We start from the raw sequence: 27,844 nt of genomic DNA, 5'->3' as shown, positions 1-27,844 counted from the left end.
TCCAGGTGCAAGTCAATGGGACTAAGCAGAATAACAGTTTGGCACAGACTAGGTGAGCCTATAGGCCTGTTTTTGTGTTGTGCTGTTCCTCTCCTACGATCCACTCTCCTCTCCTATCAGATTCTTTCGTCTCCGGCCCTTGACCTTTCCCACCCACTGGCTGGTTTCTTTCTCCTCCACCCACCTTTATATTCTGGCATCTTCCCCCTTCCTCCTCAGTCCTGAAGAAGTGCCTCGGCCCGAAATATCAACTGTTTATTCTTTTTCCTCCAGCGTATTGTGTGTGCTGCTCCAGATTTCTCGTGTTTGCTACCAAGTTAATTTATCTGAAATACCACCATAACATATTCCTGCCCAGAATAGTTTACATTATTGTTACTTTCAGAGATAACAACTTGTGGACATGTCACCAGAAGTGCATTTTTTTTTACATTTAAAGTTGACTGCAATCACAGCAATGGGCTGAACTTAGATTATGGTGCATTCAGCACATGATCCAGACCTCTTGAGATTGAAGAGGGCCTCCCAGTGCCGTTCAGTCGTGTTTCTCAGCTGCTGGACCTCGTCTAGGATCAGGTACTTCCATCGCTTCCTCCGGAAAGCCTGCATGTCCTTCAGGAGCAGCTTATACGAGGTGATGCACACATGGAAGGTGTTGGGCTCTGTCCAACACTGCAAACAAGAGATGTATAACAAGCTAAGTGGGCTTTTTTATTTGTTTTCATCCTGCAGATATTAAAAACGTACAAAATAAAGAGCAGGACGTCCCTCATCCTTCTTCAGTCCAGGTAAAACAAAGCCAGTTTGTCCAATGTGTTGGATTAGATTGTTTAAATGTAATTACCTTTACAGTTTAACAATTCATACTTGCTAGTACATTTTATAATTATATACTTGTCGGGCGGCGGGGTGGAAATATGTTTCCACCAAAGGAGATGTTACGGTGCTCCTTCCCTCCACTAGCCTGCAGGTCACCTTTGAGCAAGATGTAGCACCTGCTTAGTCCACCAACCCCCCCCACCAAAAAAAAAAATTAGGGTCACATGAAGCCATGGGAGCACGTGGTGGATAGTTGTATGAGTAGCTGGTGCATATCACAAATCTTAGTAATGGAACCACAGGCAGACAATCTCTAAAGAGTATTCATAATGGCTGGGGGGGGGGGGGGGGGTTGTCACACGTCTTGTAAAGACACTGTCCAGAAGGATGCAATGGCAAACCACTTCTGTAGAAAAAAAATTACCAAGAATTCCTAGTATGTTAATAAATTCTTTAAAATTTCTGGACAAACAATGTGGAGGCCTGGGCAATTAATTCTTAAACAGGAGTTCAAATCGCACACCAGCAATGTGGTAATTTTAAATTAATTTGAAGTGCAAAATCAGCATGATCAATGATAAAATTAAACCTCCAAACAAACTACTTTTAAAACTCATCAGGATTCATTACCTTCCAGGAGGAAAGGAAACCAGTTATGCCTACCCAGTCCAGACAACTTCAGACCCTTAAATGCTTCCTGAAATGGTCACATAGTTTAAGCACAAGGATGGACAACAAATGCTAGCTGTGTTCACTGACCACATCCCATAAGTTAACTAGAAACATTCTGTAGATGCAGGAAATCCAAAGTAATGCACAAAATGCTGGAGGGACTCAGCAGGTCAGGTAGCATCTATGGATATGAATAAAGAATTGAAATTTCGGCCAGAGACCCTTCACCAAGGATCCTTGATGAAAGGTCTCTCCTTGAAACATCAACTCTTAATTCTCCTCCTGACTGACCTGCTCAATTCCTCCAACATTCCTTTTGTGACTTACTTTTTATTTGCTAGTTGTAACTGAAACAAGTTACTCAATATAGTATTACCTCCCTTTTGACTCTGCGTTCTTTCCTTGTGCCAAAGTACATCATTATCTTGAGTCCTGGACACCATCGCTTGAATTCCATTTCCCAGTTGAGCATTTTGCAAGTTCGCACCACCACCAGATGTGGTCCCCAGACACCTAAAGACAAAAGTACATCAAGATTTCAAGATGCAGCAGCTGGAATAAATGCAGAATTTCCCCAAAGCTTACATTAATTTAATTTGTTTTGTGTTACTTGAAGACTGATCACAAATGATTGTTTTACAAAACATTAAAGAATTACTATTAATTAAATCAAATTACAAAATAAACAATATTATAAAGCAAAAGAAAATCTGCATATTCTCAAAAGAAATAAGAGTTCCATGGAAAATCATAAATGCACCAATAACAAATCTCCCATTCAGATACAAATCTACAATCTGTTTGCATGAGCTAATGCATGAACCAGTTAGTGTGTTTATTATTCCAACCTAAATAAAAGATGTCAAACCACTCAAGATCAAATCTAGGGAAGCATTTCGAGCATGGGTGAGATAGTAGAGATATGGTAAATTTTCTTCATCTCTGAGGGAGACCCTCAGTATCAGGTCCACTCCCCGAGGAGCGGATGAACTCAATGCAGGAAATACAGACTGCAAACCAGGAAAGACTTAACCCTCTCTACTACTCTGGAACATAAAATACTCTTGGCTTGCACCTAGATAGGTCTGAAATCACTGATTTTGGCTGAGATCATAAACCCAGATTCTACTGGTCTTTCCACAGACATCACTGAAAGGACTGGAGATATCTCCATGCTATTGTGATCATCATTTGGTTGTTAAGTCAACATCACTAATTCAAGTTCAATTATATTGTCATCTGACTGTACATAAATGCATCCAAGCAAAACAATGTTCCTCCGTAATACCACAATGCACCCCTGAAACAAATATCATACACAGCACATAAAACAAAACTATTACCACTAATAAGTTAATAAGATATGGATGTTATATGCAGCACAGGTAAATAGTTAAACAGTTAACAGTACAGAAAACCCAGGTGGCAGGGTGGAGAAACATCTCTACCAAAGGAGGTGTAAGACGGTCCTTTCCTCCGCTGACCTGTGGTTCACTCTTGGACAAGGTGTAGCACACAGGTTCACAACCCGGGGTCTATGGACCCTTTGGTTAATGGTAAGGCTCAATGGCACAAAAGACGTTGGGAACTCCTGATGTAGAACATGCTTAGCCTACCCCCCCCCCAGCTAAGGGTCACATGAAGCCATGGCAGCAGTGGTGGATGTTTATATGAGCAGCTGGCACAGATCACAAGTCCTGGTTATGCAACCACTGACGACAGGCAATTGCTAAAGGGTATTGATAATGGAAGGGATCTCTCATCTTGTAAAGTCATTGCCCAGAAGGCAATGGCAAACCACTTCTGTAGGAAAATTTGCCAAGAACAATCACAGTCATGAAAAGAGTAACAGTGTGAAGGGGGTCTTCCTCACAGGCAATAATCCCTCACTCGGTAGACAAAATAAAGACAGATGGAAGGCCAGTATCGCCCACATCATACAGCACAGCACAAAATGATGATGATGAAACAAAAACAACTTGCTGTCCTAGTGATGAGACTTTGGTTGGTGGCAGAGTATTCATTAGTCTCACAGCCTGAGGGAAGAAACTTTTACCCAGACTGGCAGTCCTAATCCTGATGCTCTGTATCTCCTTCCTGAGGGTAGTGGATCAGAGATTGTGGGATAGGTGGTAGGGATCCTCCACAATGCTTCAGGCCTTTCACATATCACAAATGGGGTGGGGGGGGGGATGGATCCCAGTGATTCTCTCACAACTTTTACTATCAAGAAATCTTTTTCAATAAAAATAGAAATAAATTTACCCAGGTCAACTATTTCATTATTGGTTTTATTTGGCCTTTGTTGTCAAGTACAGGCTGGCCTGGCTGCCTAAAACTCTCAACAGACACATTTCAAATAAAATGTTCTGAGGAAGGTTCATCAACCTGAAATGTTTCTATCTTTAAAGTTCAAAGTACAAACACTATATAAAACCCGAGATACTGCTTCACAGATACATTTTTGTGGTAATGACCACAAAATGACATTCTACTATAACAGTCAAAAGATTTCTATTTAACAAGTTTTGAAGCCAACAAAGTGCATTCTTGTCTTGAAAGCTCTAAGAACCAGCAACATGATAATGACCAGATAATCTGTTTAGGTACATTGAAAGACCTAGATTAGAGTGGATGTCGAGATGTTTCCCACAGCAGGGGAACCTTGGTCCAGAGGGCACAGCCTCAGAATAGAGGGACATCCATTTCAAAGTACGTTTATTAGCAAAGTATATACAGTGGCATGCAAAAGTTTGGGTACCCCGGTCAAAATTTCTGTTATTTAGCAAGTAAAAGATGACCTGATTTCCAAAAGGCATAAAGTTAAAGATGACACGTTTCTTTAATATTTTAAGCAAGATTACTTCCATTACAAGATTATTTCCATCTTTTACAGTTTCAAAGTAACAAAAAAGGAAAAGGGCCCCAAAGCAAAAGTTTCATGGTCAGTACTTAGTAACACCCCCTTTGGCAAGTATCACAGCTTGTAAATGCTTTCTGTAGCCAGCTATGGGTCTTTAAATTCTTGTTTGGGGGATTTTTGCCCATTCTTCCTTGCAAAAAACTTCCAGTTCTGTGAGATTCTTGGGCCATCTTGCATGCACTGCTCTTTTGAGGTCCTATCCACAAATTTTCGATGATGTTTAGGTCGGGGGACTGTGAGGACCATAGCAAAACCTTCAGCTTGTGCCTCTTGAGGTAGTCCATTGTGGATTTTGAGGTGTGTTCTCTTTTCATCTTCAGCTTTTTTTTATAGATAGTGTGATGTTTGCTTCCAGAATTTGCTGGTATTTAACTGAATTCATTCTTCCCTCTACCAGTGAAATGTTCCCCGTGCCACTGGCTGCAACATAAGCTCAAAGCATGATCGATCCACCCCCGTGCTTAACAGCTGGAGAGGTGTTCTTTTCATGAAATTCTCCACCCTTTTTTCTCCAAACATACCTTTACTCATTGCAGCCAAAAAGTTCTATTTTAACTTCATCAGTCCACAGGACTTGTTTCCAAAATGCATCAGGTTTGTTTAGATGTTCATTTGCAAACTTCTGACGCTGAATTTTGTGGTGAGGATGCAGGAAAAGTTTTCTTCTGATGACTCTTCCATGAAGGTCATATTTGTAGAGGTGTTGCTGCACAATAGAACAGTGCACCACCACTTCAGAGTCTGCTAAGTCTTTTGCAGTCAAATGGGGGTTTTGATTTGCCTTTCTAGCAATCCTACGAGCAGTTCTCTCAGAAAGTTTTCTTGGTCTTCCAGACCTCAACTTGACCACCACCGTTCCTGCTAACTGCCATTTCTTAATTACATTATGAACTGAAGAAACGGCTTTTGGAGATCAGTTCATCTTCTACTCACTTAACTATTCACAGTAACAGAAATTTTGACCAGGGGTGCCCAAACTTTTGCATGCCACTGTATACCATATATAACCCTGAGATTTGTTTTCTTGTGGGTATACACAGTGTTATGAAGGATGAACAGTTCTGATGGACAATAGGGTGCAGAGTTGCCCATATTTCCCCCCCCTTTTGAGAATCACAAACCATTACTGTTGCTATGCTGCTCATGAGAGAGAGAGATGAAAAGAAAACATGCAAGAACATCTGCTACAGATAAGAGAGGGGAGAGAGTCTTGTTGATTTACCGTATTATGACTTCTGCGATGGTTATTTGTCTTATACCATTCTGTTCATTAACATTCCTCAGTGGACAGCTGGACTGGGCTGGTTTGATGGACACAGTCATTCAAAATTAATTGATAGCTGAGACCCCGTGAGTAGGGATGAAAGTCAGGTCTGGAGAGACACCCTTCAGACACACCAGGAGACACACTCGTGGACACTGATTGAGTGTTGGAACCCACAGGAAGTTGTGGGGCTTCGGAGACTGAACCAGGAGGTCGGTCAGTAAAACTCACAGTGTTATAGCAGGGCCGGTGGGGACTTGTGTGTGAATCCACTCATGCCAGAGTGACGAGTCCACCACAGAAGAACGGTCTAGCTGAATGACAGAGAGGTCATAACTGAATGACCACAATGATACGACGGATCAAGAACGCAAAGGAAGGTTTGACTGCTGTAGCTGTTACTTCTTGCTCGCTCTCTCTCTCTCTCTCTCTCTCCAATGATTACAACACAACAACCAATATCTACCTCAGCACACATGAACTGAACTGAACTTTATACTTTTCTATGACAATTCATTTACCCCTAGACATCGATAGAGCTTGTTTATTATTGCTTATTATTATTCATACACTTTTAGGTTTATTGTTGCTAACATGTGTTATCTATATATTTGCATTATTGGTATTGATTTGCTTATTTTACTAATAAACACTTTTGAATATAGTACCACCAGACTCCAATGGATTCTTCTTTCTCTGCTGGTTAGACACCCATTTACGGGGTACGTAACAACAGTAAATCCAAGGAACATAATAGAATCAATTGAAGACCACACCCAATGGGCCAGCCAGACAACCAATGTGCAAAGAACCACAAACCATACAAACACAGAGGGAAAAAAAACAAGAATAAATAATAAGCAAAAAATATCAAGAACCTGAGATGATTTGTCCTTGAAAGTGAGTTCATAGGTTGTGGGAACATTTCAATGATGGGGCAAGTGAAGTTGAGTGAAATTCTCCACTTTGATTGGTTGAGGGGTAGTAACTACTCCTGAAACTGGTGGTGTGAGCCCTGAGGCTCCTGTACCTTCTTCCTGGTGGTAGCAGTGAGAAGAAAGCAGGTCCTGGTTGCTGGGTGGGGCGTCCCTGATGATGGATGCTGCTTTCCTGCAACAACATTTTGTGTGGATGCACTCAATGGCGGGGAGAGCTTTACCATGATGGACTGGGATGAATCCACTACTTTTTGTAGGATTTTCTTTTCAAAGATATTGGTGTTTCCATACCAGGCTGTGATACAACCAGTCAAAATACTTTTCACCACACATCTAGAGAAGTTTGTCAAAGTTTTAGATGTCATGCTGAATCTTCGCAAATTTTAACCAAGTAGAGGCACTACCGTGCTTTCTGCATAACTGCACTTAAGTGCTGTGTCCAGGACAGGTCCTCTGAAATGATGACACTGAGGAATTTAAAGTTGCTGACCCTCTCCACCTCTGATCCTCCAACGAGGACTGGCTCATGGACCTCCAGTTTCCTTCTCCTGAAATCCTTCTGCCGACATTGAATGAAAGGTTATTGCTGTGGCATCACTCAGCCAGATTTTCAATCTCCCTCCTATGTGCTGATACGTCACCACATTTGATTTGGCAACCACAGCAGTGTCATCAGCAAACTTGAATATGCCATTGGAACTGTGCTTAGCCTCACAGTCACCAATATAAAGTGGGGGCAGGGGGCTAAGCAGGCAGCCTTGCGGTGCACCTGTGCTGATGGAGATTGTGGAGATGTCGTTGCCAATCCAAACAGACTGGAGTCTGCAAGTGGGGAAATTGAGATGAGTCCTTGAACACAGCCCAGTCCACTGATGAAGCAATCCCATAGCTGGTCCTTTGCCTCCCGCGACCATCTCTGTTGTCCTTATCTGTGGAGCTACGTTCTTCAGCCTCTGCTGGTATACAGGTAGGAGAAGGACAAGTGATCCGATTTCCCGAAATGTGGTTTAAGCATGAAATGGTAGGAATTCCTTATCATAGTATAGCATTAGTCGAATGTATTAGGAGACCTGCTGCTGCAGGTTATATGTTGACAGTAACTGGTCAGATTTCTTCAAACAAGTTTAATTGAAGTCCTTGACTACGATCTGAAATATGATGAGGTGGGTTGTTTTCTGTTTGGTGATGACAGCATTTCATACCTTGAGTGCCTGATTAACAGTGGCTTTTGGTGGTATGTAAACTATGATCAGAATCATGGAAGAGAATTCTCGATAAGTAAAACGGTCAGCACTAAATTGTTATATGTTCTACGCCAGGGAAACCAGTACAACAAAACTGCCATGTCCAGGAACCACAAGGGTTATCATGAAACAGAGACCCCACCTTTTGCCTTCTCCAAATCAGGAGTTTAGACCATCCTGTATATCAAGAAGCCCTCATGTCTGATCACCAAATCCAGCATGTTTGGAGTGCACCGTCTCCATGAAATACAGAATGTAGCTATTTCTCATTTCCTCCAATAGCAAACTAGCTCTTAGGTCCTCAGTCTTGTTCTTCAGTGACTGTACATTTGCTAACAAAATGTTGGGTAGAAGGAGTTTTGTTCCTCTCCATCTCAGTCTGGCTTGGAGTCCTCCTCTCCTCCCTTTCTTCTGGACAAAGTTTAAATGTCATGTCAATCAAGTTACAACCTAGTCACAAAAATACTCAGATCTGATGTCTACAATTATCCGTATTAAACAACCTTACCTTCGTTTGAGGCGAGATGAGCTAGGAAACCTATGATTTGTACGGTCTTGCCCAATCGTGAATCATCAGCCAAAATCCCATTTAACTTTCGTCGATGCAAAGCAGCCAGCCAATCAACGCCAATCTGCTGGTATTCCCGGAGAGTGCCATGAAGCAAAAAAGGAGGGGCATTCTTCACCTGTTAAGAAAAGGAAATTGTTTATAGATTGTCTACACCAAAGAGCTAAACATGAGAAAATCCGCAGATGCTAGAAATCCACGGTAACACACACAAAATGTTGGGAGAAACTCAGCTGCCCAGGAGGCATCTATCCAAAAGTGTTTCAGGCCAGTGCTCTTCTGGAGAGGACTGGAAAGGAAGGAAAGAAGACAGACTGTGGGGGAAAGGGAAGGAAGAAGTACAAGGTAAGAAGTGACAGGTGAAACCAGGAGAGGGGGAGGGGTGAAGTAAAGAGCTGGGAAGTTGATTGGTGGAAGAGATAAAAGGCTGGAGAAGGGGGAATCTGAAAGGAAAGGACAGAAGTCCATGAAAGAAAGGGAAGGGGAGGAGCACCAGAGGGGGGTAATGGGCAGGTAAGAAAAGAAGGTGTGAGAAAGAAACAACAATGGGGAATGGTGAAGGAGAAGAGAGAGGAGCAATTACCAAAGTTCGAGAAATTGATGCTCATGCCATCAGACTGGAGATTACCCAGATAGAATATAAGGTGTTGCTCCTCCAACCAGAGTGCTGATTCATCTTGGCAGTAGAGGAGGCCATGTACTGAAATGTCAGAATGGGATTGGGAATGGGAAGTAAAGCTGAAATAGTTGGGCAGCGGGATATCCTGCTTTTTGTGATATCGATACATAGCAGCCTCTCCGGACTCTGGACTGGGGATTACCAAATGTTATGTGGTTTTTCTTGTGTGGTCTGTTTTATGCTTTTTCGTGATATCATTCCGGAGAACGTTGTCTCATTTTTTTAACTGCATTGTATTTGTGGTTTATAAATGACAATAAACTGAATCTGAATCTGGATGGAATGAAGGTGCTCGATAAAGCGGTTGCCCAATCTACATCAGGTCTCACCGATATACAGAAGACCACACCTCGAGCATCAGATACAGTAGATGACCCTAACAGATTTGCAGGCGAAGTGTCACCTCATCTGGAAGGATTGTTTAGGGCCCTGAATAGTAGTGAGGGAGGTGGTGTAGGAGCAGGTATGACACTTGTTCCACTGCAAAGCAAATAATAGGAGGGAGATCAGTGGGGAGGGATGAATGCACAAGGGAGTTGCATAGGGAGCGATCCCTGCAGAAAGTGGAAAGTGGGGGTGGGAAAAATGTGCTTGGCAGTGGAATCCCTTTGGAGACGGCAGAAGTTACAGAGAATTATGTGCTGGGTGCAGAAGCTACTGGAGTGGTAGGTGAGAACAAAAAGAACCCTATCCCTGGCAGCGAGAGGATGGGGTGAGGGTAGGTGTGTGTGAAATGGAAGAGATGCAGGTGAGGACAGCATTGATCCTGGAGAGAGGGAAGCCCCTTTCTTTGAAGAAGGAGCTACTTCTGCTGCACAAATTTTAAAAAAGCTTACCAAGGATGAATATCGAGCTATGCCCTTTGGCAAGAGAGGCTCGGCAGCAGCAGCAACTTCAGCAATGTCCTTTCTTGGTCTCCTGCCTTCCGCTGGGTTGGTATTCACTCGCTCTGCTACTCTGCACTGGTCAACACTCAGCAAGGAATCAATCGCCACCTCTTGCTCTAGACAGCCAAAATCAGCGGCAAACTCTTCTTCTATTTCTGAAATATAGAAATTCAGCAGTTTCCTCACTGAAATAAGGTGCAACAGACCCAGTTTTTTAAATCAATCTTTATTTGCAGACTAATTATCATCACTTAGAATTTACACTATGCAAGGTGTTACAATGTACCTTCATCATCCTCACAGTCATCATCTTCACTGTCTGAAGAATCTGGAATTGGCCATTCAAAGTTTTCAGAATAAGCACCAGCATACTGTCGAACGAGGTCTTCCAGAGGCATTTCAGCTGCAAGCAAATTAAGAAATAATTGCAAGAAAAGGAAAAAGGCAATCAGCCTCTCAGGTGTGCTCCATCTTTCAATAAGCTCCTGGCTGTTAACCCAATTCCATTTGATCATTTTAGCTCCATTTCCTTCTGTTACTTTAACAAAAACCTATCACACTCAACTCCATTCATTCCTCAGTTTCAATCACTTACTGAGGAATGGCTGACTAGATTTTGATCCCTTGTGTGAAGAAGTTGTTTTAACTCTAATTTCCTCAATTGATAAAATGATGATTAAGGTGACTTCATTTCCTCTCCAGAGGAAAATGTTTCCACAAATCAATCTGAGTCCTTTAAGATTCTAAAAAATGCAAATCACCACCCAACCTTTTAAGCTCATTGTTAAAATAGAACATCACAGTACAGGCCCTTCAGTCCACGATGTTGTGCCAACTTTTAACTTGCTTTAGGATCAGCCTAACCCCTCCCTCCCACAGAGCCCTCCATTTTTCTATCATTCAAGTGTCCATCAAATGTCTCTTAAATGTCCCTAATGTATCTGCCTCTACCACCACCTCTGGCAGGGTATTCCATGCATTCACGACTCTCTGTGTAAAAACCTCTCTAATATCCCCCTCACCAGATTACAAGGCACTGGAGCACAATGAGGCCCTTTGTCCAATAGTGCCTGCTGTGCCATTCCATCATGGCTGATTTATTATCCCTCTCAACCTCATTCTCCTGCCTTTGATGCCCTGCCTGTCCTCTTGATATAACATGTATCCTTGAACGTTAAGCTTCAAACTATGATCTTTTTTCAGCCATGACTCAGTAAAGCCCACAACGTCATTCTTGCCAATCACTGAGTTATAAGATCATCTACTTTATTCTGTATACCAGGTACATTCAAATACAGGCAGCCACCATTTTTGAACATTTGCTTTACGACAACTCGCTGTTACAAAAGACCTACATTAGTACTTGTTTTCGCTAACCAAAGAGAATTTCCGCTTTTACAAAAAAAAGACGCCCAATTTATACGCGTGTTTATCCGAGAAGGACTACCATGACAATGAAGCCTTGTGTGGGCAGTTGTGTGTGCATGCCTATTTTTTTCTCCAAATCGATTTTGGCTCTGTGTCTCCCGACTCTGGTAAGTGACACCACACCGTACATACAATATTTCTACTTTATATAGGTTGTATATTTATCATATTATTCCTGCTTTTACTATATGTTCGTGTTATTTTAGATTTTATGTGTTATTTAGTATGATTTGGTAGGTTATTTTTGGGTCTGGAAACAGTCAAAATTTTTTCCCATAAAAATAAATGGTAATTGCTTCTTCGCTTTACGACATTTCGGCTTACAAAAGGTTTCATAGGAATGCTCTACCTTCGGATAGCGGGGGATACTTATATAACACCTTCAGTCCTATATCTGTCATCTTTTTCGATTTTGCCTCCAAATCATCCCACTAAATGCAATTTTGCCCTTTCATCTACCTGTCCTCCTTCACAGTCAGTCTCACTGCAAATTTGAATACCAACTGCTCCACCCTCAGCCCTATCACTCCAGTTCCTATCCCCCTGACAAATTAGTGTATGCTTTCCTCTAATCACTGTAAAATTATCACCTCTTGTATGGGCTTCAGAAAAATTCTCTGGCTGTACACTCTATCTATGCCTCGTGTTGGAACTATAAACCAAGTCACTAGAGAGACACCGAAGCTAGTGAATACAGAAGTGTTTTATTCAGCAAGAACAAGCAACATGCATATATTGAAACATTCTTGGAAAAAAGGCCTCCCCAACCCAATATTACATGGCATTTTGTATGATAAAAATCAAAGGTAACAGCAAGACAATTCTGTAATTACAATGCATCTACAATGCTTCCTTTGAATTACAGAATTTTCAAATACCTCCCTCCTCACATCCAAATTCCAAAAACCCAAAATAAATATTAATCCCTGCTGACTCTAGGCCACATTCATGAATATGCAGGCATCTGAGGTCTAAATGAAATGTTTCTATTTGCCATTGATCCCAACCAGTGGCTCCAAGAAACCCACTGTTCAGGACAAACACGAGGAAATCTGGAGATGCTGGAAATTCAAACAACACACACAAAATGCTGGTGGAACACAGCAGGTCAGGCAGCATCTATAGGGAGAAGCGCTGTCAGGTCTTTGAAGGGTCTCGGCCCGAAACGTCAACAGTGCTTCTCCCTACAGATGCTGCCTGGCCTGCTGTGTTCCACCAGTACTTTGTGTCCATTGTTCAGGGCTGTGTTTTAAATTCAATCTGCAATCCATATTCAAATCAGAATGGCTGCTGTTGAAATTAATATATGCTATATACCCTAACTCCAGAATACACCCTAACTCCTCTGAACATCTTACAGAGTATATCTCTATCAAATCACCTCATGTGCTCCTTTGTACCACATAGAATAGCCCTGACTCACTCAGCCTATCCTCCAATCCCGGCAGCATCCTGGTAAATCTCTGTACCCTCTCCAAAGCTTCCAAATCCTTTCTATAATGAGGCGACCAGAACTGAGCACAATACTACAAGTGTGGTTAACCAGGGCTTTACATTATCTTGCACTCTTGAACTGAACCAAGAGATTGCTTAACATCAGATGCCCTGAGGATACAACTCTGCTACTTGCCTTTGTAGCAAGTCTCTGTTGCATCCTCATCCACAACTAGTAATTCTTTGATTCCTGTAACTTTAACAACAAAAGTGCTATGATTACCTTGCTTAGCCAAGTCTGCCAGTTCAGTTTGATGGTCAACAGTGCCTTCAATAGCTTCCTGTTCTTCAATGGTTTCCTCACAGTCTTCTACTGAAAGTGAATGTAGTAACAGTTTTAATTCCATCTGCAGACAGGTATTAATACAAGTAAGGGCTGGCAACAGCCAATTCCTTCAAGATTGCAACCTTGTTGGGCTGTGTGCCTCAACGACCCAGAGAGATGTGCAGGAGCCAGGGCTTTATGCTTTGGCTCTTGGTAGGGTCACGCATGTCAGATAGGTCAAAGAGTAGAGGAGAGGCTAAGAGTGGTCCACAGATTGGCCAGGTTCAGGAGTTCAGCTCAGGGCTGGAACCCTGACTGGTAAAACAAATTTGTTACGGAAGCAGCAATGAAGAATCCTTCTACATCTGAGTGTGATGGCATTCCTGAGTCTCCGGAACGAATGGCTGACAGCAGTAAAAACCGAGAAGAGGCTATTGATATGATAAAGGAAGTTCTGAACACCGCCAGAGATGGAGGACTTTCACTGCTGCCCTAAACACCAGCAGCGTAACGGACAGCAAGTTAGTATTAATAGCCAACGGTCAACAAACCTGAATCCCCAGCATCACTAGATTTTTTTCTGCTCTCGTTACCCAATGGATCCTATAAAATAAAAATGTAATGTCACCTGAGACACCCATGATTCTTGAATTTTAAGTAATTACAAGGATTGCAACACAATTTTTCACCAATCTGCTGATGATCTGAATTATCTTTCCACAATAACAGTCTCCTATCAGGTCAGGTTAAGAAGCAGAAACCAAGGTAAGTCTTCATATTCTTCATTCCACTTTATAAGATTCCAAAAATCCTGATCTAACATCATAGGTAATGCCATCCCAGCCAATGAGCACATCCACATGAAATACTGTCATAGGAAAGCAGCATCCATCATCAGAGAACCCCACCACCCAGGACATACTCTCTTCTCACTGGTGCCATTAGGAAGAAGGTACAAGAGCCTCAGGACTCACACCACCAGGTTCAAGAGCAGTTACTACCCCTCAACTATCAGGCTCTTGAAAAAAAAGTGATAATTAAACTCACTTGCCCATCCATTGAAATGTTCCTACAATTAATCATCTCACTTTAAGGACCCTCTAACTCATTATCTCATGTTCTCGTTATTTATCACTATTTATTTATATTTGCATTTGCAGTTTGTTGTCTTCTGCACTCTAGTTATCTTTCATTGGTCCTGTTACAATTACTATTCTATAGATTTGCTGAATATGCCTGCAGGAAAATAAATTTCAGGGTTGCATATGGTGACATACATGTACTCTGATAATAAACCTTACTTTGAACTTTGAAATAGTTCATTATGGCAATGGTCCAATTGAGAACTTACTGTGTCACTCTGCTTTTCTGACAGAGGCCATGAAGAGAGAGAAATTTGATCTGGGAAAGAAGAAATGAATGTTATCTTTAACAGATTTTAAACAACTGCACATTTAATATTTTGCACTTTGCCTTGACTTGCCAAAAGGAAAACCAACAACTTTAAATAAATGCTGAGTACTTCCTTAACCTTTGCTTGATGTCCCCTTTCGTAAAAGTATTGCTTTCTTTCTTTGTTCCTCCATGTAAAGCTGCAATTTGACTTCCACAACCTGTTAAAGAGAAAAAAAGTCTTATTACGATTCCATACGCAAGGCATTCTCTGCATTAGGCAACTGTGCCGCAAAAAAATTACTGAAAGGTGGATCAGACTTGATGGGCCAAATAGCCTAATTCTGTTCCTATGTCTTCAGCCATAAGACATAGGAGCATAATCAGGCTATTTGTCACATTGGTGGAGCAGACTCATTCCATCATGGTTGACTTATTATCCCTGTCAACCCCCATTATCTTGCCTTTTCCCCATAACGTTAGATACCCTGACTAATCAAAAACCTATCAACCTCCGTTTTAAATATACCCAATGACTTGGCTTCCACAACCACCTGTGGCCATAAATTCCACAAATTCACCACCATCTGGTAAAAGAAATTCCTCCTCTTCTCTGTTCTAAATGGATGCCCCTCTATTCCAGGGGTTCCCAGCCTTTTTTATGCCATGTACACCTACCATTAACCAAGTGGTCCATGGACCCCAAAATGGGAACCCTACTCTATTCTGAAGCTGTACCCTCTGATCCAAGACTCCCCCCACTACAGAAAACATTCTCTCAACATCCACTCTATCTCACTTTCAATACTCTACGAGTTTCTTATGGTCTAAAAGATATTTTCTCACTGTATTTCCAAAATGCTGCATATCCAAGAGGTTTTCTTCCTTACATTAACCCACATTTGTCGTAGAAAATAATATGCCAAAGCATGTTTCACAGAGGACTATTCAAACGCAAAGAGAAGCCTGAGTTAATATGGATATAATAGATTCAAGAGATGAGGTCTCACAAAGGAGGGAGATTTAGGGGGAATTTCAGAGCAAGTTCAAGGAAAATATGTTTCTCATTCACACTGGGCTTTCCAGAGCTGTCTATGAAACACAAACTTCAAGTTAGCAAAGACAGCTAATGGGACTTCCACATTTCCCCTTCAATATTTTATTGGGGTCGAGCAGATGAAGGAAACAAATTTATTAATTTTCACCATCAGCTCATCACACTGGGTTCAACTCAGTAATAGTTTCAGCTCCAGGCTTAATGGGATTTAATATGCTGAACAGCAAATTCATTATTGGCTACTTCATCCTTCTTGAAAAACTGCCTGGTTATAATCAACTCAACAGTAGATCATTAAATCAAATACATAAGAGGTACTGCAGATGTTGAAAATCCAGAACAATACATGCAATGTGCTGGAGGAACTCAGCAGATCAGGCAGCACCTATGGATGGGAATAAACATTTGACATTTCAGGACCAGACTCTTCATCAAGACCTGAAATGTTGACTGTTTATTCCCATCCACAGATGCTGCCTGACTTGCTGAGCTCCTCCAGCATTTTGTGTGTGTTGCTCTAGGTTTAGAACATGGGACCATAAGACACAAGAGCAGAATTAGGCCACTTAGCCCATTGAGTCTGCTCCTCCATTTCATCATGGATGATTCATTTCCCTCTCAACCCCTATCTCCTGACTTCTCCCCATATCCTTTCACACCCTGTCTAATCAAGAACCTATCTTTCTTTTTCAATCTTTTTATTGAGTTTCATATATAAAAAAAATAACATAACATAATATTGAATAGGTTGTAAATACATTAGGCTTGAAGTTAAATTAGTAATAAGATATCAATATCTTATTAAAATATCAGCAAAAAAGAAACATCATACAATAATCAGTCAAACCTATATTGATTATACATAAAAAAGGATAATCACTAAAAGAAATAAAAGAAAGAAAAAAAATACAAAAAAAAATAAACCTAGACTAACATGGGCAATAATAATAGTTTATACGTCCATGATAGTGTCAAGAACTCCGGAACTCCATACCAGAACAAGGATAAAAAGAGAAAAGGTCCAGAAGAGGTCAAATTAACTCATATGAAAATGTCGAATAAACGGTCCCCAAGTTTCTTCAAATTTAATTGATGGATCAAAAATAGTACTTCTAATTTTTTCTAAGCTCAAACAAGAAATAGTTTGAGAGAACCACTGAAACGTGTTAGGAGGGTTTACTTCTTTCCAATTTTGTAATATAGACCTTCTAGCCATTAGGGTTGTAAAGGCGATCATTCGTCTAATTGAAGGGGAAAGTCGACTATCATCCTCATTTGGTATACCAAAAATTGCAGTGATAAAATGGGGTTGTAAATCAATATTCCAAACTGAGGAAATGATACCAAATATATCCTTCCAATAGTTATATAAGGTGGGACATGACCAAAACATGTGGGTCAATAATCAAGAACCTATCAACCTCCACCTTAAATGCACCCTGTGACCTGGCCTCCACAGACATCTGTGGCAATGAATTCCACAGATTCACTGCCCTGTGACTCAAAAAATTCTTTCTTATCTCTTGTTTGAAATGGACATCCCTATATCTTGAGGCTGTGCCCTCTGGTCCTAGAATCCCCCAACAAAGGAAACTCCTCTCCACATCTACTCTACCTTGGCTTTTCAACATTCAATCAGTTTCAATTAGATCACCACTCTTTCTTCTAAATTCCAGCAAGTATAGGCCCAGAACCATCAAATACTGCTCATACGTTAACCCCTTCAATCCCAAAATCATTCTCATGAACCTACTCTAGATCCTCTCCAATGCCAATACCGCACATCCTTTTGTAAATAAAGGGCCCAGAATTACTCATAATACTCTAAGTAAGGCCTTGGCAGTGCCTCATACACAATCAGCATTACAGTCTTGCTTTTATATTCTAGTCCTCTCAAAATGAAGGCTAACATTGCATTTGCTTTCCTCACCACTGACTCAACCTGCAAATTAACCTTTACATAATCGTGCACATGGACTCCCAACCTTTGCAGTTTAGATTTTTGACTTTTCTCCCCATTAGAAAATGGTCTATGCTTTCATTCCTTCTGTCAAAATGCATAATCATACATTTCTCAACACTGTATTCTATCCACCACCTCTTTGCCTATTTTCCTAATTCATCTAAGTCCTTCTGCAGTTTCTCTGCTACACCTACTTTCATATCATCTACAAACTTGGTCACAAAGCCATCAATTTTGTCATTCATATCATTGACATACAATGTAAAAAGAAGTGGTTCCAACACAGACCCCTGTCACAAGCAGCCAAACTGAAGAGCATTCCTTTATTCCAATTCTTTACCTCCTGCCAATCAGCCAATGCTCTAAGCATACTAGCATCTTTCCTGTAATACTCTGGGGTTTTATTTTGTTTAGCAGCCTCATCTGTAGCACCTCATCAAAAGCCTTCTGAAAATCCAAGTACACAACAGCCACTGATTCTCCTTTGTCTATCCTGCTTGTTATTTCTTCGAAGAATTCCAACAGATTTATCAGGCAGAATGAAACCTTGCTAGCCAGAATAGCCTAGCCTATTCTGTCCTGTGCTTCCAGTGCTCTGAAAGCTCATCCTTAATAATCAATCCCAACATTTTCACAACCACTGAGGTCAGACTAACTGGCCTATAATTTCCTTTGTTCTGTCTCCCTCCCTTCTTGAACAATCGAGTGACATTTGCAGTTTTCCAGTCCTTAGGAACCATGTTATAATCTATTGATTCTTGGAAGATCATTACTATTGTCTCCACAATCTTTTCAGCTACCTCTTTCAGAACCCTGGGTGTCGTCCATCAGGTCCAGGTGACTTACCTACCTTCAGGTCTTTCAGTTTCCCAAGGACCACTAGTAACAGCCACCACACTCACTTCTACCCCTTGACACTCCTGAACTTCCAGCATATTACTAGCGTTTTCCACAGTGAAAACTGATGCAAAATACATATTCAGTTTGTCCGCCGTTTCCTTGTCCACTATTACTTCCCCACCAGCATAATTTTCCAGCAATCCACTATCTACTCTCGACTCTCTTTTACTCTTATTATATCAGAAAAATATTTGGTATCAGTTTTGATATTATTGGCTAATATTCACATTTCAACTTTCCCCCTCCACATTTGTTTTTTTTTATAGTTGCCTCCTGTTGATATTTTGGAAATTTCCCAATCCTCTAACTCCCCACTACTTTTTTGCTCTATTATATGTCCTCCATTGCCTTTATGTTGGGTTTGACTTATCTTGTCAGCCATGGTTGTGTCATCCTGCCTTTAGGATACTTCCTCTTTTTAGGATTTATCTATCCTGCACCTTCCTAATTGCTTCCAAAAATTCTGGCCATTGCTGCTCTGCTGTCATCCCTGCCAGTGTCACTTTCCAATCAACTTTGGGCAGTTCCACCCATACCCCTATAATTCCCATTACTCTACTGTACAGTCAGCCCCCCTTATCCGCGAGTTCCGCATCCGCGAATCAAGAAAACCTGGAAGTGCTCTTCCAGCACTTGTTGTTCGAGCATGTACACTTTTTTCCTTGTCATCATCCCCTAAACAATGCAGTGTAACAACTATTTTACATAGCATTTATATTGTATTAGGTATTATAAGTAATCTAGAGATGATTTAAAGTATATGGGAGGATGTGCGTGGGTTATCATGAATCAGTATCGAAAAAAATCTGAAGTTCTCTTACTAAGTAAGTCGGAGCAGGTACACCCAGTATTATTTAGCGTCAGTTAGTCAAACGTTTGTCTTAATATATAGTATATATTTTACCTTTCTATGCATATAAAACACTTAAGAACGTATGTTTCAGCACTGGGGACATGCCGAGTTGATGTGGAGGATCAAAAACTCAAAACCCCAAAACCCAATAATTAAACCACTGCGTTGCTTAACAATAATTGTAGCTTTCATCGGGTCAGGGCCTTTCTCATTTTATCCTTTAAAATTGTTCCGATCGTTGACCAACGTAGCCTAACGCTTTTACAATGACCGATGGCATTTCACCTCTTTCTGATCGCTTTATTATTTCCACTTTATTTTCAATCGTGATCGTGATTATTTTCGTGAACAGAAACACTGCGGATTCAGAGCTCCACCACTGGGTCCTAAGGTCCACAGCAGTGAGACGGGTTGAATAAGGGACTTGAGCATCCGCATTTTTTGGTATCCGCGAGGGGTCCCGGAACCAATCCCTCGCAGATAAGGAGGGCCAACTGTATAATAATTACACATGACTTTAGCTGCTCCCTCTCAAATTGCAGGGTGAATTCTATTATATTATGACTAATGATTCCTGAGGGTTTCATTACCTTAAGCTCCCAGTTCATTACACAACACCCAATCCAGAACTGCTAATCCCCTAGTGGGTTCAACCATAAGCTGTTCCAAAAAGGCATCTCAATAGACAATAGACAATAGGTGCAGGAGTAGGTCATTCGGCCCTTCGAGCCAGCACTGCCACTTAATTTCATCATGGCTGATCATCTACAATCAGTAACCCGTTCCTACCGTCTCCCCATATCCCTTGACTGCGTTATCTTTAAGAGCTCTATCTAATTCTTTCTTGAAAGCATCCAGAGAATTGGCTTCCACTGCCTTCTGGGCAGAGCATTCCATAGATCCACAACTCTGTGGGTGAAAAAGTTTTTCCTCAACTTTGTTCTAAATGGCCTACCCCTTATTCTTAAACTGTGGCCTCTGGTTCTGGACATCGGGAACATGTTTCCTGCCTCGAGTGCAGCCAATCCCTTAATAATCGTATATGTTTCAATCAGATCCCCTCTCATCCTTCTAAATTCAAGTGTATACAAGCCCAGTCACTCCAATCTTTCAACATATGTCAGTCCCGCCATCCCAGGAATCAACCTCGTGAACCTACGCTGCACTCCCTCAATAGCAAGAATGTCCTTCCTCAAAATTTGGAGACCAAAACTGAACTCTATGTATGGACCATACTCCATGTATGGTCTCACCAGGGCCCTGTACAACTGCAGAAGGACCTCTTTGCTCCTATACTCAACTGCCCTTGTTATGAAGGCCAACATGCCATTAGCTTTCTTCACTGCCTACTGTACCTGCATGCTTACTTTCAGTGACTGATGAACAGGGACACCTAGATCTCATTGTACTTCCCCTTTTCCTAACTTGACACCGTAATCAGATAGTAATCTGCCTTCCTGTTCTTGTCACCAAAGTGGATAACCTCACATTTATCCACATTAAACTGCATCTGCCCACTCACCCAACCTGTCCAAGTCACCCTGCATTCTCCTAACATCCTCCTATTTCATACTGCCACCCAGCTTTGTGTCATCTGCAAATTTGCTAATATTACTTTTAATCCCTTCATCTAAATCATTAATCTATATTGTAAATAGCTGCAGTCCCAGCACCGAGCCTTGTGGTACCCCACTAGTCACTGCCTGCCATTTTGAAAAGGACCCGTTAATCCCTACTCTTTGTTTCCTGTCTGCCAAACAATTTTCTATCCACGTTAGTACCCTACCCCCAATACCACGTGCCCTAATTTTGCCCACTAATCTCCTATGTGGGACCTATCAAAGGCTTTCTGAAAGTCCAGGTACACTACATCCACTGGCTCTCTCTTGTCCATTTTCATAGTTACATCCTCAAAAAATTCCAGAAGATTAGTCAAGCATGATTTCCCCTTCGTAAATCCATGCTGACTTGGACTGATCCTGTTACTGCTATCCAAATCTCAGAAGCATTCCACAAATTTTCTCTTAAGATCCAGCAGCAACTTGATTTTCCCCAATCTATCTGCATATTGAAATTCCTTGTGACTAACATAACAATGCCTTTGCAGTATTTTTCCATCTCCCACTGAAATTTGTAGACCACATCCTGGCTACTATTTGGACTTTCATCAGGATCTTCTTATCCTTGCTGCTTCCTGGCTCTTCCCACAACGATTCTACATCTTCCAATTCTATGTCACCTCTGATTTAATTTTTTACCAGTAGTGCCACTCTTCCTCCTCTGCCTACCTGCCTGTCCTTTCGATAGGTGGTGTATCCTTGGATATTAAGCTTCTAACTACAATTGTCTTTCAGCTATAACTCTGTGATACCCACAACCTCATATATACCAATCATTAAGTGTACCACAACTTAATCTACCTTATTCACTCTACTGCAAATATAACAGCTTCAGTCTTGTATCTGTCACCCTTTTCAATTTTGTCAACTTTACACTGCAACCCATCCACTGACTGCAATTTTACGCCTATCAGCTGCCTGTCCTTTCTGACAGTCTCACTATACACTACCTGTTTGTAAACCAACATTCCTTTCTTCAGCCCTATCACTCCAGTTCTCATCCTCCTGCCAAATTAGTTTAAACCTTTTCCAATAGCTCTAGCAAACCTGCCCCAAAAAATACTGACCCCCTCGGGTTCAGGTGTAACCCGTCCCTTTTGTATAGGTCATACTTTCCACAGAAGAGATCCCAATGACCCACAAATCTGAAACGCTGCCCCTTGCACCAGTTCCTTGGCTACACGGTCATCTGCCAAATCATCCTACTCTTGGTCTCAATGGTGCGTGGCACAGAATGCGATTCAGAAATTGGTACCCTGGAGGTCCTGCTTTTCAGCTTGCTAACTAGCTCTCTAAATTCTCTCTTTTCGACCTCCTCCTTCGCATGTCACTGGTACTAATATGTACCATGAAATAATATTTCCAGCATCTGCAGAATTTCCTGTTTATTAATTAGCTAAAGCTTTAAGGAACATATTGAAGAAGAAAAGGCAGAAGGGCTTTGGGAAGGAAGCACAGAGCTTAAGATCTAAACACAGTGAGTGGTATTAACTGAGGATGCACAGTAAGTACCACAAAGTACATGATCAAGTGTCAATAACAGAGGCAAACGGCACCATAATGGCTAAACTTCACTTTGATTCAAAACTTCTCACAATCAAAGTATCTCACACATGCTGTCAGTCACTAACATTAACACTTCAAGTGAAATAAAGTATCTGTACATTACATCCACACTTACCAGAACATCTCCTCCACAATCTCCAACAGCTCAGACCCCTGCTCTACTCGCTTTACACCTATGACTGTGTGGCTAAGCAAAGCTCCAACACCATATACTAGTTTGCTGATGACACCACTGTTGTGGGCCATATCAAAGGTGGTAATGAATTGGCATACAGGAACAACCTCTCACTCAATTTCAGCAAGAGCAAAGAACTACTTGTAGACTTCAGGAGACAGAAACCAGAGGTCTATGAAAGAAGTCCTCATCAGAGGATCAGAAGTGGAGTGGGACAGTAACTTTAAATTACTGAGTGTTGCTATCTCAAAGGACCAGTTCTGGACCCATCATGTTAATGTAATTGCAAAGAAAGCACAGCAGCACTTTTACTTCCTTAGGATTCTGCAGAGATTGGGCATGACATCAAAAACCCTGACAAACTTCTATAGATGTGTGGTGAAAACTGTACTGACAGGTTGCATTACAGGCTGGTATGGGAACACCAATACCTTTAAACAGAAAATCCTGAAAATGGTAGTGGATTTAGATCATGTGTAAAGCCCTCCCAACCACTGGGCACATCCACATGAAATGCTGTTCTAGGAAAGCAGCATCCATCATCAGAGATCCCCACCACCCAGGCCCTACTCCTTCCTCACTGCTACCATTGTGCAGAAGGTTTGCACCACATGACTCACACCAACAGGTTCAAGAACAGTTACTACACCACAATCATCAGGCTCTTGAATACAAAAAGATAACTACACTCATCTCTTGAGATGTTCCCACAATCAATGGTCTTACTTTAAGGCTCTTTATCTTGTTATTTTATGTTCTCAATTGTTTATTGCTACTTATTTATATTTGTACTTGCACACTTTGTTGTCTTCTGCACTCTGACCTTTCAGTGTTCCTATGTCTAGTTATTATTCTTTTGATTTGCTGAGTCTGCTCTCAGGAAAAAGAATCTCAGGGTTGTATGTGGTGGCATGTATGTACTCTGATAATAAATTTTACTTTGAATGTATCCAATTTGGGATTAAATTTTTTTTTTAATTGTAAAATCTTCACATATTTTACCTTCTCGATATTACGCCAAAAGTGCAACACTTCTCTTGCGACCAAGGCCGCTTTTCTTCTCAATTTGGCATGTTCTTCTCTCTTGGCTCGTTCTTCGTTCAGCTTCTGTTCTTCATGATGACGTACAACAGTTCGTGCAAGCTGGTTACAAAAAACAATGGCTGAATAGTTTGCAAAATCTGTATTTCCACACAACATAAAAAGGAACAATGATTAAGTTTAATACTTTTATTACCAATAACACTTCCAAACATTATTTTCCTCCCATGTTCATGTTCTCAATATGTATTGCTTATTTATTTGTTATTATTTCTTCTTTTGTACTTGTAGTTTGTTGTCTTCTGCACTTTGTTTGAATGCCCTAGTTGGACAATCTTTAACTGATTCTGTTATGGTTATTATTCTCTAGATTTATTGAGTATGCCCACAAGAAAATGAATCTCCAAGTTGCATATGGTAACATATAAGTACTTTGATAATAAATTTACTTGGAACTTTAATTTCAACCCATATTTACTTGGACTGAATTGCTGTGCTTCCCAATATGACATCAGCCAATGCACCTCAATGGATGTTGGATGTGTTATTTATTTAGAGATACAGTACAGAACAGGCCCTTTTGGCCCAACGAACCACACCGTCCAGCAACCCATTTATTTAACTAATCATGGGACAATTTACAATGATCAATTAACCTATCAACCAGCATGTCTTTGGACTGTGGGAGGAAACCAGAGCACCCGGAAGAAACACACACGATCATGAGGGCACATACACGAACTGCTTACAGAGGAGGCCGGAACTGAACTCCCAATTCCAAAGCCCCAAGCTGTAATAGTGTCATGTGAACTGCTACACTACATTGGTACCTGAGGGAGGCATACAAGAATGTATAAACACACGTTCTTCGGTTCTTTGAGGCTGGACACACAATTACCTTTTTGGCAATGCCCATCTTCCACCTCCTTTCTTGAGCAAAATCTGCCGCCATCCACTGCATTTCTTCCAGCAAGTAGTCCCAGTGAGATTTTGGCCGGGGTGCTTCCTGGAGTCGTGGTAGCCTTCTCATTGACCACAACCCTTCTTTTCTCAGCTCTGAAATCCTTTGGTGTATCTGGTTTTCCTAACAGTGAAACGAGTGAAGGAGGATACAGGCAGATGAGAGGTTGGGCAAAGTGCAGGCTCACTTTGGAAACTCGAGTATTTACATCACAGAGTACAGTTTGAGTTACCACACTACCTGAAGAGGGTTGGAGCAATAGGGAGTATGCAAAGAGAATCACAAGGATGTTATCTGCTGTGTGGAGAGCTGTAGTTATAAGGAGAAATTAGATAAAATGCTTTTATTCTCATTGGAAAGGCTGAGGGTGACCTGATAGGACAGAGTTTCCCAACCTGGGTTCCACAGACCCCTCTGATAAATGTAGGGGTCCAAGGCATAAAAAAACAGCTGAGAACCTTTGTTTTGGAGATTTATAAAATTATGAGGGGTGTTGATAAGATGGCTAGTTAGAATCTTTCTCCCCAGTTTAAAAGTACAGGGCAAAGGTTTAAGGTGAAAAAGAAGAAATACAAGGCAGATCCGAGGGGTAATATTTTACCCACGCAGAGAAGGTGGTGGAAACAACTATTAAAAGGTATTTAGACATGTACTTGGATTGGAAAGGCTCAGAGGGACTCAGGCCTAACACGGATAAATGCCATTCCAGCAACATCCTGATTTAAACATAGCCGTATTTCAAACAAAATAAAATGTGCAAATTCCCTTTTTGCTTTTCCGAAGCATAAAACTTACCCCTTACACCCCCTTTGAAATTGCCCCCTCTCATCTTTAATGCATGCCCTCTGGTATTAGACATTTCAACCCTGGGAAAAAGTACCCATCACTCTGTGTGGGGGGGAAAAAAAACTCACACCTTACATCTCCTGTGAAGTTACCCCCTCACCTTAAATTCATGCCCTCTGGTATCTGATATTTAACCCTGGGAAAAAGATACTAGCTGTCTGCTCTATCTATGCCTCTCATAATCTTATAAATCTTTATCATATCTCCCCTCAGGCTCTGCCACTTCAGAGAAAACGACCTATATTTATCTAGCCTCTCATAATCGCACATGCCCTCTGAACCAAGCAGCATCCTGGTAAACCTCTTCTGCACCCTCCGCAAAGACCTGACATCCTTCCTCTAATGGGGCAATACTCCAGATGCGGCCCAACTTGTTTTATAAACTTTCAACATAACTTCTGACTTTTGAAATCAATGCCTCATCTAATAAGTGCAAGCATGCCATATGCTTTCTTAACCACCTTCTTAAGTTTTTTCAATACCAAGGAATGCAAGGGATAAAGGGTTAGTAAGATAAATGAAAAGACATGACCATACTAAACATTGAGCATTTGAATAGCCTAACCTGCTTCCACTTCTTGCATTCTTCTAGTTGACAAACACTGTAATTGAGACACAGTTAAAGGCCCGAACTACAAACACCGTACCCACCTGTTTGACTTGTTCAACAACTTTATCTTGTGCATTCGTAGTGTTTTCCTGGGAAGCTAGTGCTGAATTCTGTAGTACCACTTGGGCCTTCGGCGGTGCTATAGCAGATAAGCTAACCAACCCTTGAGGCTTGGACTGCAAAATGGGTGATGATGGCCGATTAGTCAACGGCTGATGTGCAGGAGCAGAGGAAACTGTCCCTGAAAGGGTCACTTGTGGCGCAGATGAGGTAGGCTGTGAGTTGGCTATCAGTCGTTGGCATGCTTGGCCGGTCTCACTTGTTGATCGCATCAACGTCACAGTCTAGATGAAATAAAAGAATACACACAACAAAGAGAAATCCACGTATTCTACACAAGCTGCAACATCACTGGTAAATTGGACTGCTTACACTGCCAAAACACTTGCACAAGCATATTTGAAGGATGCAGGGCAATGTAACACAGAATTGATACCAAATCAGGGGGAAAAAAAGGAAAATCCAAAATGAATTTCATTGAAGTTTTACAGGAGAGGGACCTATGTGGAAGTATTTCATAACTAGGGAAAGAAAAATCACTATTTTCCACAAGCAGTAAGGTTGATCAACTCCTCCACCCATTAACTCCACCACTACTTTGTTTCCCATCAGTCACCTTATGAACAGCCTAGCGTCACATCATAGACATACAATCTTAGTTATTTATTGAGGTCCAGTGCACGCTGCCAGCAACCCATAGATTTAAACCTAGCCTAATCATAGGACAGGTTACAATGATCAATTAACCTACCAACCAGTGGGTCTCTGGACGGTGGGGAATCCACATACTCAAGGGGAAAACACAGAAACTCCTTACAGGCAACAGCAGGAATTGAACCCAAGTCGCCTGTACTGTAAAGCGTTGTGTTAACCACTATGCTATCATGCCATCCAATCTATGAATATAAGCTTTCTAATGTATTTATACCTTTTTTAAAATTATTGATATTGTGTTCTTTATTTATTGTTTTTTTTTGTGCTGCATTGGACCTGAGACACAATTATTTTGTTCTCCTTACACTTGTGTGCAGGAAATGAGATAAAGCAATCTTGAATTGCCAAAGGTCTAGACAGGGCAATGAAATTGGAAAACCAATTTGTGATCGAGTCTGAGGAAAGGGGTAGTTTACAGTCAGTATAAATGGGTGTTTGACCATTGTGGGGTCACTGGAACTGTTTCCATGTTTAATCACACACTGACTCTACAATAAGTAATGTAGGTGGGGAAGAGGTGACGAATGAAACAGACTTGCCAATGGAAGAGTTAAAACCCTAATGCTAAAAAATGAGCTACAAGAATGGAATGGCTGATTATACAAAACCGTGTAAGTTTGAAACTTAAAACCTTTAGCCCAAATCTAGTTAGTCTTTCAGATTTGACATTCCAAATCTTAACCATTGTATTAAATTAACATTCAGCACTAAATAATATTAAGTATTTTTTCTGAAGCTGCTAGAAATGTGAAGTTTGAAGTACATTTATTATCAAAGTATGTATATCATATACAACCTTGAGATTCATCCTCTTGCAGGCAGCCATAAAACAAAGAAACACAATAAAATTCACAAAAAGCCCTACAAGCATCCAATCTGCAGAAAAAAACTCTGAACTAGCTACGT

General features: G+C 41.1%; 1 protein-coding gene across 13 annotated transcripts in view; it reads right to left on the bottom strand.

Annotated features, from left to right (window-relative positions):
• The window catches only part of ep400 (E1A binding protein p400), a 217,800-nt gene that overhangs the window by 119,890 nt on the left and 70,066 nt on the right, over positions 1-27,844 (bottom strand). For 12 of the 13 annotated variants that reach the window (XM_059994609.1, XM_059994601.1, XM_059994605.1 and 9 more), the window contains 12 exons: positions 26,206-26,508; positions 24,646-24,831; positions 23,709-23,849; positions 14,713-14,794; positions 14,533-14,582; positions 13,733-13,784; positions 13,140-13,229; positions 10,281-10,397; positions 9,944-10,149; positions 8,369-8,546; positions 1,868-2,004; positions 503-672 (listed from right to left, as the gene is read on the bottom strand). In XM_059994609.1, the coding sequence (XP_059850592.1) occupies positions 503-672; positions 1,868-2,004; positions 8,369-8,546; positions 9,944-10,149; positions 10,281-10,397; positions 13,140-13,229; positions 13,733-13,784; positions 14,533-14,582; positions 14,713-14,794; positions 23,709-23,849; positions 24,646-24,831; positions 26,206-26,508 (1,712 nt within the window). The remainder of the gene's footprint in view (positions 1-502; positions 673-1,867; positions 2,005-8,368; positions 8,547-9,943; positions 10,150-10,280; positions 10,398-13,139; positions 13,230-13,732; positions 13,785-14,532; positions 14,583-14,712; positions 14,795-23,708; positions 23,850-24,645; positions 24,832-26,205; positions 26,509-27,844) is intronic. The other variant, XM_059994603.1, reaches the window with a different exon arrangement.

Source organism: Hypanus sabinus, chromosome 18 (assembly GCF_030144855.1).
Source record: "Hypanus sabinus isolate sHypSab1 chromosome 18, sHypSab1.hap1, whole genome shotgun sequence".
Classification (NCBI taxonomy): Eukaryota; Metazoa; Chordata; class Chondrichthyes; order Myliobatiformes; family Dasyatidae; genus Hypanus; species Hypanus sabinus.
This window is presented reverse-complemented; position numbering and strand designations above follow the sequence as displayed.